The sequence below is a fragment of the Paroedura picta genome, chromosome 3 (assembly GCF_049243985.1).
Source record: "Paroedura picta isolate Pp20150507F chromosome 3, Ppicta_v3.0, whole genome shotgun sequence".
In the NCBI taxonomy this organism is placed as follows: Eukaryota; Metazoa; Chordata; class Lepidosauria; order Squamata; family Gekkonidae; genus Paroedura; species Paroedura picta.
This window is the reverse complement of record NC_135371.1, coordinates 95,644,827-95,659,670: the sequence shown is the minus strand read 5'-3', so window position 1 is coordinate 95,659,670 and position 14,844 is coordinate 95,644,827. Positions and strand designations below refer to the sequence as shown.

At 43.3% G+C, this 14,844-nt stretch overlaps 1 protein-coding gene and 1 long non-coding RNA gene across 4 annotated transcripts in view; one reads left to right on the top strand and one right to left on the bottom strand.

Moving 5' to 3' along the window:
* The window catches only part of SHROOM1 (shroom family member 1), a 95,683-nt gene extending 92,485 nt beyond the window's left edge, over nt 1–3,198 (top strand). For both annotated transcript variants that reach the window (XM_077326920.1, XM_077326919.1), the window contains one exon: nt 467–3,198. In XM_077326920.1, the coding sequence (XP_077183035.1) occupies nt 467–721 (255 nt within the window). In that variant the 3' untranslated portion in view covers nt 722–3,198. The remainder of the gene's footprint in view (nt 1–466) is intronic.
* Nucleotides 3,199–4,932: 1,734 nt separating this feature from the next.
* LOC143832453 (uncharacterized) lies at nt 4,933–14,844 on the bottom strand. 2 transcript variants are annotated; one of them, XR_013229268.1, is made up of 5 exons: nt 14,602–14,844; nt 11,142–11,174; nt 10,913–10,989; nt 8,449–8,979; nt 4,933–4,995 (listed from the first exon to the last, which is right to left on the bottom strand). It is a non-coding gene; the product is annotated as an uncharacterized LOC143832453 (long non-coding RNA). The 2 variants fall into 2 exon arrangements; XR_013229269.1 differs by having other exon boundaries at nt 8,449–8,580; nt 14,602–14,841.

Sequence of the window (14,844 nt, the reverse complement as noted above, 5' to 3'; positions counted from 1 at the left end):
CAAATAAGAAATTCAAAGCCAGATGGAACTAACTGTAGCTTTTATAGATCCTTAATAGTAAAAAACAAAATTTTGTTACGAGTGACTGAGGCAGGAGTCCCGAATGTGGTGCCCACTGAATCTCTCCTGGCATCCACCAGATATTTCGAGAACGTTGGCAGGTCTAGGTAAAGCTTTTGCCCAGTAAGGCTTCTGACTGGCCTTTGAAAACTTGATGGCCTGTACAATTTTTTTTAAAATGTTGTTTTGGCAACAGCTGCCGCCCAGCACAAGGATTTTCAATGTGTCACGGAAGGTAATTTGCAGCCATCAGTTTGTGGCTGTACCCCCACACTGTGACAGTAGTCCAAATATTTCCACAGGTGTCAAAAAGATTGGGGCCCCTTGGACTAATGAATGTGCTGGAGAGAAACTAGTTGCAATGTTGTGATGTGTGCTAAGTTCTTTGCTGGTTCTTTCTCCTCAGCAATCACTGAATGAGCGGCACAGCCTCTTGTCCAGACAGCGGGAGGATGCGAAGGACCTGAAAGAAAACTTAGACCGCAGGGAAAGAGTGGTGTCAGGCATCCTTTCCAAATACTTGACTGAGGGTCAACTCCAGGACTACAGGCACTTTGTACAGGCAAAGACATCACTCTTGATTGAACAGAAGGACCTTGAAGAGCAGATTAAGTTCCTTGAAGAGCAACTGGAGAGGCTGTGGGAGAGTATTCCTCCTTAATCATCATCTGTGAGCCACTTGCTTTCCTGAATGAGCCATCTGTGCTAGGAGTCCCCCTGCATCCACAGAACCATTGCTAAAAAGCAAACAATGCTTTGTTTAATTACTTCTTGATTTTTCAATGTAGTATTGTTGACAAGGGCTTAATTGACTTAGGCACACATTCTTTGAAGAAAAACAACAAAACCTTAATCATAGGTAGCAGATTTTAACCTGAAATTACTGTTGCAATCTGTTGTGTTGTTTTTACTTTCCAGCCAGTGAACATCATACCAACCTAAAAAAAAAAAAAACAGTTTATGTGGATGGAAAGTGTTTAATATGAGAGACAGTGTGGGCAACCAAATGTGAATTAGACAGAAGAACAAAAACTTTGTAGCATAGCTTTGCAGGCCATTTAGAAAACTTCTGTTCCAGTTTAGTGTGACAGGTAGCTAGTAATTCAAGGCTCTTTGAAATAGCTTTAAATTGAGCCTAGAGCTGTCTTCACGACATGCCTATTTCTTCTGAGCTGGGATGTTCATCAGATACTTCCATAGGGCTAGAGGGACCTGTCCTCCTTCCCACTTCCAAAAATTACTCTGAGGCTGATTCCACACAGGCGGAAAAGGATGGGAGGGCAGCCACATCTCAGCGGAGCTAATCTCCACTTCTGCATGATGTCACCACTGGAGCGAGCCTCTCCTGGGGCCAGTGCATGTTAGGCCACCATTGTCCCGTTTTAAGGGAACACGGATGTTTCCTGTATTCCCTTAGACACTTTGGGGGCCAACAGGGCCTAGCCTGGTAGAGGCCTGTGTGGACAGTTCTACAGAGGCCCGGAGGGGGAAGAATATGCCCCAATTGGCTGTGCAGCACTTTGCACCACCGCGAGGCCAAATGTTTGTTTTTTGCAGGAAGGTGGGATTGTGTTCTCATGCAATTCCGCCTTCCTGCAAAAATAAAAGAACCCCCTGTGCCCCCACATGTGGCAGAACCATTGCGCCCTAGCTGCGTCCACTGGGACAAACAAATCCAAGGCGGACTGGGTCTACCACTGAAATATGTCCCCTGTGGGGATACAGAAATTGGTGGAGCACGCAGCTCCGCCGCAATGCACCACAAGTGCAGAATCACCCTTAATGTGTGTTTTTAAAAGGAAACTTTTCCTACACAGGAAAAGGCAGACTTTGTTCTCAAAATATGTACTGGGCTCTTACAAACTTCTAAATGAAATTATATTTTTGGAGTGATAATGGAAATAGTTCCATTTTACGGCTCCTTCTTTACTGTGAATGGATTAATACATTCCTTGGAAGGAGAGATGTTTTTTGGTCTCAGATTTTCACAATAAGTGAAGCTGCCTCAAATGGAGTCAGGTCAGTGAAACATCATATCCAGTCATCTCTTCTCCCATCAACTGTGGCTCCCCAAGATCTCAGGCAGAGTTGTTATCCCAGCCATGCTACTCAAGAGTATTTAACTGGAAGTGCCAGAGACTGAATTTGGGACCTTCAGCATGCAGAGTGCTTCAAGTAGTCCTAAAATAATGCTGAAGGATGATGCTCTGTAACATGATTTCTGTATTAAACATGCTTACTGATTTTTCAGAAGTTATGAATATTTACTGTTAAGGGATGCCATAAGTGAGCTAGAATAAATACTTCACATTCTTGGCTGCCATTGAAGGATGGCAGATATGGGTGGGAGTAGGATTGCCAATCTCCAGTTGGGGCCTCGAGATCTCTTGGTGTTACAATTTATCTCCAAACAACAGATCAGTTCTCCTGGGGGAAAAATGGCTACTTTGGAGGGAGACTTTATGGCATTATACCTCAACAACATCTCTTTTCCACAAACCCCTCTTTTCCCAGGTTCCATATCCCCAAATCTTCAGGCATTTCCCAGCCCAGAATTTGGCAACCCTATGTGTGAAAGATCCGTGCACTTTCTGAAAACAAAAAAGGTTGCTTGGCCTAAAACCTGACTGTACAGATGACTCAGCCCAGAGCAATATCAATACGAAAGTAAAAACAGTAACCAGATCGCCTATTGTGATATGCACGAGAACTGGGCTTCCCTCACTAAAGGTAGCAAATAGAGCAGGGATCTCACAATACACTGCAGTCAATCTGTGGGGTATAATGGGGAGACTCCAAATCATAGGGTGTTATAGACTAACATATGAATTAAGTATAAGGGATGGGGGAGGATGTTTTCTCCCCTAATGCCTGCAAGGGTTTTTGGTGTCATTTAAAACAGGGATGTATGTTCTTGTAAATGGTTGCCATCTGCATTAATTGAAATGTGATGAAGATTCTCCCATCATGACTGAAGGGGATTTGATTTGGCCACAGTTCCTGGCATTGGTCCGTGTCAGTTTTGCATAGTACTGATACAGGCTGGTACTTCCATGTGGGGTGTTCCCTTTACACATTGCAGGTTCTTTGTAACTTATAAATTTTAAGTAAAATAAAATTCTGTTGGAGTGACCATTACTAAGTATTGTTTCTAGATGTTTTTGGGGTGGGAACTTAATATAAGAAATCACCCTCAGGTTAGCTTAAACCCATGCTGCCTTTCACTGTGCAGTTGTAAGGATATTGAGTGGCCTCTTCTTTGTGTGTGCTAATAGGAATTTCAGATTCATAACTGCATAACCCCCCCCCCAAATATTTTAGTTTCAATTTATTCTTTTTAAAAGAAAAAAGAAAAGAAAGGCTGATATACATACTCTAGCAAAGAACTCATTTGTTTAAGGTAAAAGATCTTTCCCTTTTGGTTAGACTACAAAAGTTGGAATTCAGGGCCATTCCGCACACTATTAATGTAGTGTAATGCTTACCTTTTGAAGACGCTATATTTTTTGCATTTCATATGACGTCACCCACATCCCATGTCGTGGCAGCAAACATATTACCACATCTGCCATTTTATGGCAGTAGTTGAGGAATTGCATAAAGTGGATTTCCCATCCTATGTAGTGCGAGCTACAGGAGAGCAACCAGCAAGCCACCAGCCAAAGGAATGTGTGGGGGCGAAGAACTGCTATCTCCGACTCCAGTGTCCTGCCCTTGCATCCACCTCCCTCTCCCTTCTCCTGGGGATGGGAGTTCGTTTGTTTTTTAAGTGAACTGCCTGGAGCAACGTATAAACATGCAGGCAAAGCCAAAAATATTTTTTCCCAAAGTTGTCACACAAAGCATGCCTCTCTAAAGTCCCCCCCTCCAAAAAAAAATCAGGATTGAGATTATTTTTCTTGAGTTTAGACTCATGATTCCATAATGGGTGGCATTCCAAAAAGCACTATGCATCTATGATTAGATGCATAGGCATTTCAATGGAGACAGTTTGAATTAAAAAAATAAAATTAGCAGGCATTGCAGGCCCTTTAAAACATCGGGAAAGGGATTAGTTGCCTGGCTTCATTGACAGGCGGAAGAGATTCGCGTATAAAGCGCGTTGCTCTCTTCTGCCATTTCAAGCAGGCAATGTGAAGTGTAAGAAGCGGGGAAAGGCAGCAGGCTGAGGTGAGGCAGCAAGAAGGTGAAGAATGGCCAGAGGCGTGATAACTTTTGCTGCTATGCCATTATGCTGGTGTAATGCTGTTTTTTTAGATGTGTAGAACTGCCCTCAATGATTATATACATATGGCATTTCTGTACATAAAAAATGGAAATATAAAGTCTCTTAAAATCCATTTTTTCTGCAGTATGTAGTTTTCCAGAAATACTGTTCCAGCCTGCCATATGATATATTATTACTTGCTTTGACACATCCTCATTTGGAATGCCCATTTCATTTGCACATTTGTGGATTATTTTGAGTGCCTTCCAAGGATGCTTGCTGTGAAAAGGCTGAATGCAGGTTAGATTCAAGTGGTCAGTTTGAGAGAGGAGCACACGACAATTGTCCTTTGGTTAACTGTAGCTGAAATGCATGAAAAAGCTATTTGGGTGGTTATTCACTCTGCAAGAGAAAAATCGTTTTCTCTTGTCATGTCTCAGTGTGGCAGCCAGAAGGCTTTTGACAAGATGTTAATTGTTTATAAATAAGTCCACTGAGTTCAATCAGATCCGAAGACAGCTGGCTCTGCTATTGGTGGGCTAACCCACATAATTAACAGCTCATTGAAGTGGTCCAGTGCTGCAAAGTAGAGACATGTGAAAGATTGCATTGGCAGCTGTTTTGCCCCTGATTAAATAAATAGGTAAATACAAAATACAATTTCTATACTCACAGAAGTGTCTGCTAGAATCTTCTGTTTGTCTCCACTTCAAGCATCAATCTATGTACTGAAAAACATACAAGAAGTTTAGAATGAAATGTTGGGACTGGATCTTACTTTCTAGTAAACATGCTGAGGAATACAATCTTCTTTCATCAAAAGTTTTATTAAGAGTTTTCCCACAATTAAAAAAAAGAAAGTACCAAAAAAGAAAAGGAGAAAAAGAGCAGTCATGTCAGCTTCATTATATTAATTTTTAAGTCTCCAGCCAATTTGTAATGAAGTAAGTCCAGGCATTCAACAAGGTTTAATATCTTTAATTCCTTGACAATGATTAGACAGCCAAGCCAAAAGACACTGTCTCTATACATGTACACATTAAAATAGCTGACCTTTTCCCTCTACTGATATAATTCAATCAGCTACAGCAACTCTAGCAGCCCAATATACAACACAGTTCATAAACTGTAATCTGTACCCCATATTTATCATATATCACATGTACTTCTTACAAATTAAAATTAATCCTACATCTAGAAGAGCTGAGGCCTACACACAGGATTTTTTTAAAGGGGGTGGGGTTACAATACATCCCAGAACCCTCATGAAACTTAATTAGATCTTTTTCACTCTTTTCTTGAATTTTAAAACTATTATTTTTCTGTCTTGTGTCATTGTTAATAGGTTTCCATTGATCCAATGAGCAGCTCTTTGTTATTTTGTCTTTTACGTAACCTTTTTTCATTTCATCCCCCATGTGCATAGTGTTGTACCTTTTATTACAGTTGTCTACCTTTCCTCTCCCCACAACAGACACCTTGAGAGGGAAGTGATGCTGAGAAAGCTCTGAGAACTGTGCCTGGCCCAAGGTCATGCAGCTGGATTCCTGTAGAGGGAGAGCGGGGAATCAAACCTGGCTCTCCAGATTAGAGACCGCCACTTGCAACCACTACATCAAGCTTTTTTAAATCACTAGAGCCACAAGCCATCCAATCATTGTTGTTTCTCTTTCCTGCAAGAAGTCCATCAGAGGTTTCCAGGTAACCGTAGAGGAAGTTGTCATCTTCTCTCTGATCGGTGCCATATATTTAGCCACTGAGGCATGCAGTCTGAAGAAACAATATTTTATCCTAACATATCTGTGGTAGATATTTAGTCTCCGGTAAGGAAGGTACAAATATCTTGGCAGTTGTCAAGGCCAATCGGCGGGTGACCTTTGGACATATATGCAGTGTGATCTGTGGATGGGTTGCTCTTAAGTAAGTCTTTCCACATTCAATGGAACTCATTCTCTAGGGTGATAACTTTAAGTTTCCAACAAGGCTATGTCTTAGGATAAGACTATACATCCATGATTGTTTTCCTCAACTTTAAAATTAACAGAATTAAGACTGCAGACTGTGATTTAAGGGAAAGATGGGTAGACAGCATGGGGGCTAGATGGTTGCTTAAACTGGTGGTACACCAGAAAGTTTTTCTTGCTGCATGCAATCCAAATGAAAAACAAAATGGGATGAGAAGTTCTTTGGAGGCGTCGATGTCCACACCTAATGAGAGAGAGAACTTCGAGGTTTGGGGCAGGTTTCAGCAGAGCATAGAGGGAAAAACAGTGAAGTGCCACTCAGGCCTTTTAATTTCCATCAGTTTTAACCTGGTCTGCAATGTAATTTGCCATCAAGTTGCAGCCGACTTATGGTGACCTCATAGGGTTTCAAGGCAAGTGATTAAGCAGAGGTTAATCACTTGCCTTTCTCTGCAAACCTTTCCTTGGTGATCTCCTATCCAAGTACCAATGTGATTGAGCTATATACTATACCGTTCTATATCCTGTGCTGAAAAATACAGAACCCATAAACTTACCCTCGCATGGGTAAAAGCAATTTGCAAGAGATAATGTTCCCTGAGCCTCTTGTGGCGCAGAGTGGTAAGGCAGCCGTCTGAAAACTTTGCCCATGAGGCTGGGAGTTCAATCCCAGCAGCTGGCTCAAGGTGGACTCAGCCTTCCATCCTTCCGAGGTCGGTAAAATGAGTACCCAGCTTGCTGGGGGGTAAACGGTAATGACTGGGGAAGGCACTGGCAAACCACCCTGTATTGAGTCTGCCAAGAAAACGCTGGAGGGCGTCACCCCAAGGGTCAGACATGACTTGGTGCTTGCACAGGGGATACCTTTACCTAATGTTCCCTGAACATGAAAAAGAATTGAATAGGCCCTCCCTCCTCCTCCTCCTCTCTTTTTAAATCACACCAGCAGCACATAACATGCCATCCCATCGTTTAGAATCCACTGTGTTCAGTACTAGCTACCATGTCTGATGTAATACTCACGGTAATGGTATGGTGTGCTGTTCTATTAGCAGAAAGTGAGATCATGCCTCTTTCTGGTTTGGGAAGCGGAATAAAATTTCATTTACTATAAGCATAAAGCAGAGCCATCGTGGTGCAGTTGTTAAAAAGTTGCAGACTCGAATCTGGAGAACCAGGTTTGATTTCCCACTCCTAAACATGCAGCCAGCTGGATGATCTTGGGTTAGTCACAGTTCTCTTAGAACTGTTATCCCAGGGCAGTTCTCTTAGAGCTCTCTGTCCCACCTACCTCACAGAGTGTCTGTTGTAGAGAGAGGAAAGGAAGGAAATTGTAAGCCATTTTGGGATTCCTTTGGGTTGTGAAAAATGGGGTATAAAAACCAACTCTTTTTCTAATTTTGTCTCTGCTGGTGCTGGTGGTGAAGGGTGCCAGGTCAGTGTTCATCTCGATTCCTCCTGTTTCTGCTCTTTTAGAATCTGCAGAGATGGAATTAAGGTCTGGATCCCAGTGACAGCCTAATTTGCATTCCTAGCACATTAGAAACATACATGGTGGGTGGTTTGTTTTTTCTGTGCTTCAGCAAGGATTTGGAACATAAAGAACGTTTCGATTTAGTCTTGTCTCACAGTGGGCGTTGTTAGGTCTGCTTTTTAAAGTGGGTGGTCTAAAGGTCTTTCCACAAGATATTTCTGGTGCAACACCCATCCTGTTCTGTTAGCTTTTGTTGCCAGTTTTCCTTGAAGTTTGTGGATAGTGCATAAGAATGGGGGGTACCCTGCTGGATCAGACCAATGGCCCATCTAACCTAGCATCCTCAGTTGCCTCTGAGGGCCCCCAAGGAAGGGATTCATTGTGTCTGTCCCAATCCTTTATTTTCAGTACCTAACTGTGGATGGATTATGATTACCTGAGCATTGTGAGCTGCTGTTGTTTTTCTTGTGTATCATTGGCACCATACCATCTCTAGCCTGTTCCCAGGCAATGATTTGACACTTTTACTTTTTAAACAATGTAAGGCTGCAATCCTAAACATGTTTATAATGAAATTACACATTACTTCTGAGTAAAGGTCCTTACACAACATGAGACTCCATTCCCCTGCCTACCATACAATAGTGCTACAAAGTAAAACTGACACATTCTCTACGCTATGATTAGTTTGGTGCATCAGATTTAACCAGTAAACAATATTAGGCAGAGGCATTCTTACTTACTTCAGCTATTTCACTAGGACAGAGCAGAGATTCACTTAAACAAGAAGTGGGATTGTTGGTTCAAATATGAAAGAGGAACGCAGTTTTCCTGCTAGTCAAGAGCCAAGTTGTTACTTCTAGCTAGCGACTTGCCTAAAATGGAATTAAGGAAGGCAGTAAGTGGCTGCAAGTGTTTGATCCACCATCAAGTTCAGCAGCTTCCTGAAAGCAGAAATGAATTCCTCTTGCCACCTCAGTGGCACAAATGCAGTATGGATTATCACATTTTCCCTCTTGGGATTGTTGATGTTCATCACAGAAACATTCTCTGTTTAAAATGCTTGACTCACAATAGTTCCACTCTCCTGTTTGAGCAGCTATCCCAGCAGCTCTGTTTCCCAGATCTTTTTGCCTGCTTTATTTATCCCTGGGCTAAGAACGGTGCATTGAAATATATCCAGTGTTGATGGGTGAGCACCTTCTAGTGGCGCTAGTGATGTCTTGCTTGTCCCTCACACATCGCTGTCCACACCAAGTGAAGCTGGCACAGCACTTTTGTAGAGTGTTTTATGTTGCATATTTCAGACACCAGACAATATAGAAAAGCGAAGGCACATCATGTTATTACCATACGTAACATACCATACAATACACAACAGTGACAGGTACACATAATATCCTTACTTAATGTCTAAATTAAATGCAGTTCTTATAAGAATCTTAGAATTCTTTAGGCCCCAGATAATTTATAACTTGACATATTATTAAAAACCATCAACCACCCATCTAGACACTTAATTACTAGCCTCAGATCCACTTAATTACTAGCCTCAGCCTGTGGTGTACTTTCCAAGCCACTGGTTGTTAATAAATCAGGTCCATTTAATCATTTATCACCCCACAATGTACTTAATTCCATATCTGCATCCTTGCATGGTCAGGCAGCTAGTAGACTGAACTTCCTGTGCAATATCATACAACTCCCCCCAGAGGCAAAAAATTAACTACAGACAGATCCATCTGCAGCTTTGGACCCTTAGTGAGGACACTTTCCCTGGTTTCTTTTCCTAAGATGTTTGTTTATAACATTTATTTTCTACCTTGCAGCATACAATATAAATAAAATAGCTGTTATAAAGCACATTCAAACAACTGTCTAAAATTTCAGTCAAGAATGGCAATAAATAAAAAACTAAATTAATCAAAAGCAGTGTTAAAACTATCTTCAGCTGTCTCCTGAAGATCCAGAGTGTGTGTGTGTGTGTGGGGGGGGGGGGAGATGCACCTCCCTGGGGAGGTTGTTTCATAATTGTGGGGCTGCCACTGAAAAGGCCCTCTCTCCTGTGCCCACCAGGCTAGCTTCTTTGACTGATGGGATAGTCAGGATAGGCTCTTCCTGCAGTCTTAATTACCAGGCAAGATCATATGGGGAAAGATGGTCCATCAGAGCCCCAGGCAATGTTATTCCATAGCAGGTACAAGGACACATTTCCATTTGGCAACTGAAGAAAGGCAGATAGAATGGAAGACTGGTTCTGCAGTTCTGCAGTTTGTCCGCTCCAGGAAAGGGACCGTGATTCCCCATGCTGTGCTTCACTAGATATTGACCCATTTCTCGCCCAACTGGATTATTTGGGAGAGCAAGCCAGAGTTCTGCGGCTATGCAGAAACAATGCTATGCAGACTTGCATAGTGTGCAATGGGAAGTTTTGGCCAAGAAGATGTCATGCTAGTCTTAGTCCTATTTTCCAACAGTTAGTGTAGGAACATGGCAGAAAAAGCTAAGTGAGAGCTCTGTAGCAGCAGGAAGGTACAGTCCCTGGCATAGGTGACAATGGGGTTCCCCAAAAGGAAGGCTTAACAGCTGCCATGTATACACCTCCCAAGTGGTTGATCAGGCATTTCCCCCATGACTATCATGGGAAGAGAAACATTAAGCATTCCAAGTCCAAGAGGACTTGAGCTGAATGAGGTGAGGCCTTTCAATTTGTCTTTGGGAGCTTTCTCCTTTGGTTAAGAAGGACATACATGGTTATGAGGGGAAAGGTGACAGGGAGGAATCCCTTCTCCCTCCTATACTGATGTGTCTCCCTCAGAACAAAAGGTAGCCATTCTCACTTTTGCCTGAAGAACGATTCTTGGGGCTTATCTGCATTGGGCTTTTTAAGCTGGTTGGGTTCAGATAACCAAAAGCCTTCTACACTTGATACTATTTCCAGTCAGGATTTTCCCCCTCATCTGCACAGGTGAGCATTGACCCTGGAGTCATCTGGCCACTGTTAGAGTCTCTACAACAAGCTTAGTGAGAACTATTCTGAAGTTTTAATATACAAAAGGAGGCTTCCTCATTGATCCAGTCCTTAAATTATACAAGTCCAAGTCATCCCTCATCTATTGTATGGAAAATAGGTCTGGCTATGGAAGGAAAACATATCTAAGCTAGAAACTGTTTCAAATACATTCTTAAGGCGAATCCTAGCCTTACCTAGGGGAACTTCTGCTGTTCGGATGAGGGCAGAAACTGGTCTACCTTCTCTTAGTGCCTGAGTATACTTTGCAATTCTAAAATTGTGGAAAAACCACAGGTTAGCCAACTCAAACATATTTAGTCATCAGTCTTTTAATATAAGGCATGGCATAGCCTTATTAATAGCCTTCGTTCGTGCTACTTCATCCCCGATGACCTCCTAAATCCATCAATTAATAACTCCCACCTTAGAAACTGGATCTTCAAAAGCAGTGCTCACCTAGATAGAATGCAAATTTTGAAAATTAAGTTGGCATCATGGTTCAAGCAGTTTAAATATGACCATCATAGAGCCTCTTATCTAATTAAGATTCCTAACCATAATCTCAGAGCAGCTTTCACATCACATCACTTGTATTCAAAACGATCCCCACCGAGGTCTTGGCTGGCCGTTATAGATGTATGCCAAAACCCCAGCATTTTTGTATCTGTGGTACACATATTTGACTGTTTACACTCAACCCAGGGCCAAATTCCTTGATAGGATCTTATGTGGCTCTAACCTTCCCTCTGTAGCTGAAACAATAATCTATCTTTTATCTGACCATGTTGACAACGTCACATATAAAACCTCACTATTTGCTTTGGCTGCAAGGAAAATAAGGGCCAACATCGACACTGTTAGGCAGGCTCTTAATTCTCTTGCATCTCTGTATTTTTGCATGCTGTTTCATAATTCTATGGTCTTAAATTTTATTTTTATACAGTCCTTTTCATTCTGTTTTATTGTTTACTAGAAATTAAGCCCAGAAATACAGCGGGTGCTAGTGGATGGGGAGGCAGACTGTTGGAAAGGAAGGAAGAAGAGGAAAGGAGGTATGGGAGGGAGAAAAAAGGGCAAGGTGTGGTTGAAGGGATGGGTAGAAGGGAGAAAGAAAGGAAGTAAAGGAGAAAGACAGGGAGCAAGTGAGAGGGAGAGACAGAGAGACAGGAAGGAGATGGAGAAACAGAGGAAGTCAGGAAGTAAGAAGGAAGAAAGGGAGGCAGGCAGAGAGGTAGGTGAAAGGGGAGGGGACAGGGTGTGTGTGAAGGGTGGGGGGAATTGCAAGGGGGGGCAAATCGGGAGGGGGAGGTGGTGAGGAAAGAGGGGGGTAGAGTGTGGGTGTGGGTGTGTGGGGTGGGGGAAGGGGTGGGATAATGCGGTGGGTGGGTGGCTGTGTGTGTGTGTGTGTGTCTGTGGGGGCGGGGAAGCGGCGGCAGGGCGATCGGGGGGGCGGGCAGGGGGGTTTGCCTGGCGAGGCTGTGTGTCTGGGAGCGGGGAAGCCAGCGGGAGTACTCATCATCGGGGAAGGCTGCTTCTCCTTGCGTGTGGTGAGTCCCCGGCCGAGCAAGGCGAGGCTGGGACAAGAAGCCAATGGGGAGCCTCGCTTTGCACGGCTTCCCATTGGCCGCTTGGCCCTGGAGTAACACTCGGAGAGCCCAATCAGGAGCTGCTTCGCGGCTCCTGATTGGGCCCTCTGAGTTTTTATCCTGGACAGAGCTCGCCCTTTCTCCTCCCCCTTAGGGCTTACTCTTTTATTTATTCCGCTCCGCAGGAGCGGTTAAAGATAGACTTATGTCATATATTTTGTAAAAGCCTATGGCTATATACAAATAAATTTATGTGGCATCCCCAGGCCCACCTCTTGGACAGGAGCATAAGGAGTCCAGAGGTCCAGGAGGGAGTATGATGTCCGAGTGCCCATCATGCCCTCCCTTTCCCAGAAACCGCTAGACGAACCAGGGCTTGTGTGTAAGATGTTTCACATATATATTTTATGCAATAATCCCTCTCGCCCCAGGATCTACCACCAAAGCCTCCAGGAATTCCCTAATCTGTAGCTAGCAACGCTACTGAAGACTCTTTCTTTTGGTCTAACCTACTTTGCAAAATGAGGAGGAAGGGATAAATCACTTGGCCCATCCTTAGAGGAAGACTATACCTGAAGTGCACTTTCACCCCTCTGCCCATCAGGATTCAGGCTCCCCCACCCCAATCTCCAGGTACTTCACAACCAGGAGCTGGCAACCCTAAAAGGGCAGTGCTGGGTGTCAGCAGCTGAGAGGCTGGGTGATCCTTCCTTCCTTCCTTCCTTCCTTCCTTCCTTCCTTCCTTCCTTCCTTCCTTCCTTCCTTCCTTCCGCTTGCTTTTCTTCTCTCTCCTTCCCACCTGGATTTTGGTATCCCAGCTGCCCAAAGTGTCTGCCTGCCCCTGCGCCCCAGCCATGATGTTCTGTGAGAATCAGATCCTCACATCCATTTGTACAGACATTTTATGCAATCTCTCTCTCTGTTACCCCATGCATGTACACACACACACACACACACACACACATTTTAGGTTGCTATGGAGGGGCTTAACTGTCTGTTTGTTCTATGATTTGATATCAACTCTTGTTCAAGGCCCTGGAAAATTACCAGTTAGCAGAGCTGTAGGGTGGTAGAAACTCCCCTTTGTTCAGGCAACTTAACAAGCTGGCTCAGATATTATGTTTTTAAAAAACCCTATGTAAAGAACTGATGTGTGCCGTCCAGGAGTGAATCTGACACAGCAGTACAATATCTATTTCCATCCCACAAGAATTGTGAATAACATAGGAACAATCATTTGCTATTCATATGTGTGACCTTCTTTTCAGAGCTCCAAGGTTAACTCACAGCTGAACATCAGGTGTCTAAGTTGAGTGCTTCTGGTTTTGTAAGATCTTGTAATTTTGATCAGATGAAATGCATTACAGAAAGTGGCAGAGTAGGTGGGTTGGGGAAAAATAACAATGGAGATAAATGGGGTGAACAATTAAGAGAAACCAGGTGGGTGAGCAGTCTATCAAAGCACGCATGCTAAAGGAATAGACCCATGAGTCAGAGAGCTGGGGGCTTGTAGAAGTTTCTCTCTCTCTCTCTGTCGTTGTTGGATTATGTACATCCCACTTTTCTGCCCAATGGAGAACCCAAAGTGGTTTACACCAGTATTCTCCCTGTTAGATCTGTGGGTCAAGGAACATGGAGGCACTGGAATCATTCAGCTCTTTATTGTGATCAAACTACATAGAAACCCCCCAATATATAGAGGTCAAAACAAAGAGAATTTCCAACAGTTTCAGGTGATTGATTACAGATCGATTTAAACCATTTCGATCCCAAATAGATTTGGCCATGTGCTGCCCAACCAGGGCACGGCGAACACCTTTAGATACTACTGGCTCTCATGAGGAGACCAGCCAGGCATGAACCAATCTGTGGCTCTGTGGTCACACCCCAGTTCCCCAAAGCCAAGTCCGCAGACTTTAGAGAACAGCGTGGCACACGAGAAGACAAAACAGTTACAAAACCCAAGAAGGCAGATAGTCTATCCTCCTTGGCTGGTAGTCTGCCACCACCTCTGAAGGGTCCCTAGGCGTCCAAGACCCAGAGGCAGTCTTGAAGCCTATCAGGGAATTACCAGGGGGCTTGACCCTGTCCAGGGACAAGTCCCACAGTCAAAAGGCTTAGTTGGTAGTATGGCACAAGTTAGGCGGGCTAGGCTTCGTCTTAGCTTGTCTCAGAATCAAATGACAAAGTTCTAAAAAATAAGTTGATATTTATTAAGGTGCACACATATAATTATACACTGGCAGTGAGAAAACAAAAACGTTATATAGTATATCTAGCTAACACATGATACTCACAAGAATGGCAGGATGACAAGACAGAACTTCAAAGTTGAAGGTTCACAAGGCACAGACAAGGTTTTTCCCAAATCAGAACTGCCCCCTAGGATGTTACAATACAAAACCTTTATGGCTGATTCCCACGTGGGGTCTTTGGCACAAAAACCAATCATATCCAAATTAATAATTTATTAATTAACCAATGGGTTTACTAATGTCAAGTTAGATGAGCCAATCCTAAATCAAAATGATGTAATGTTG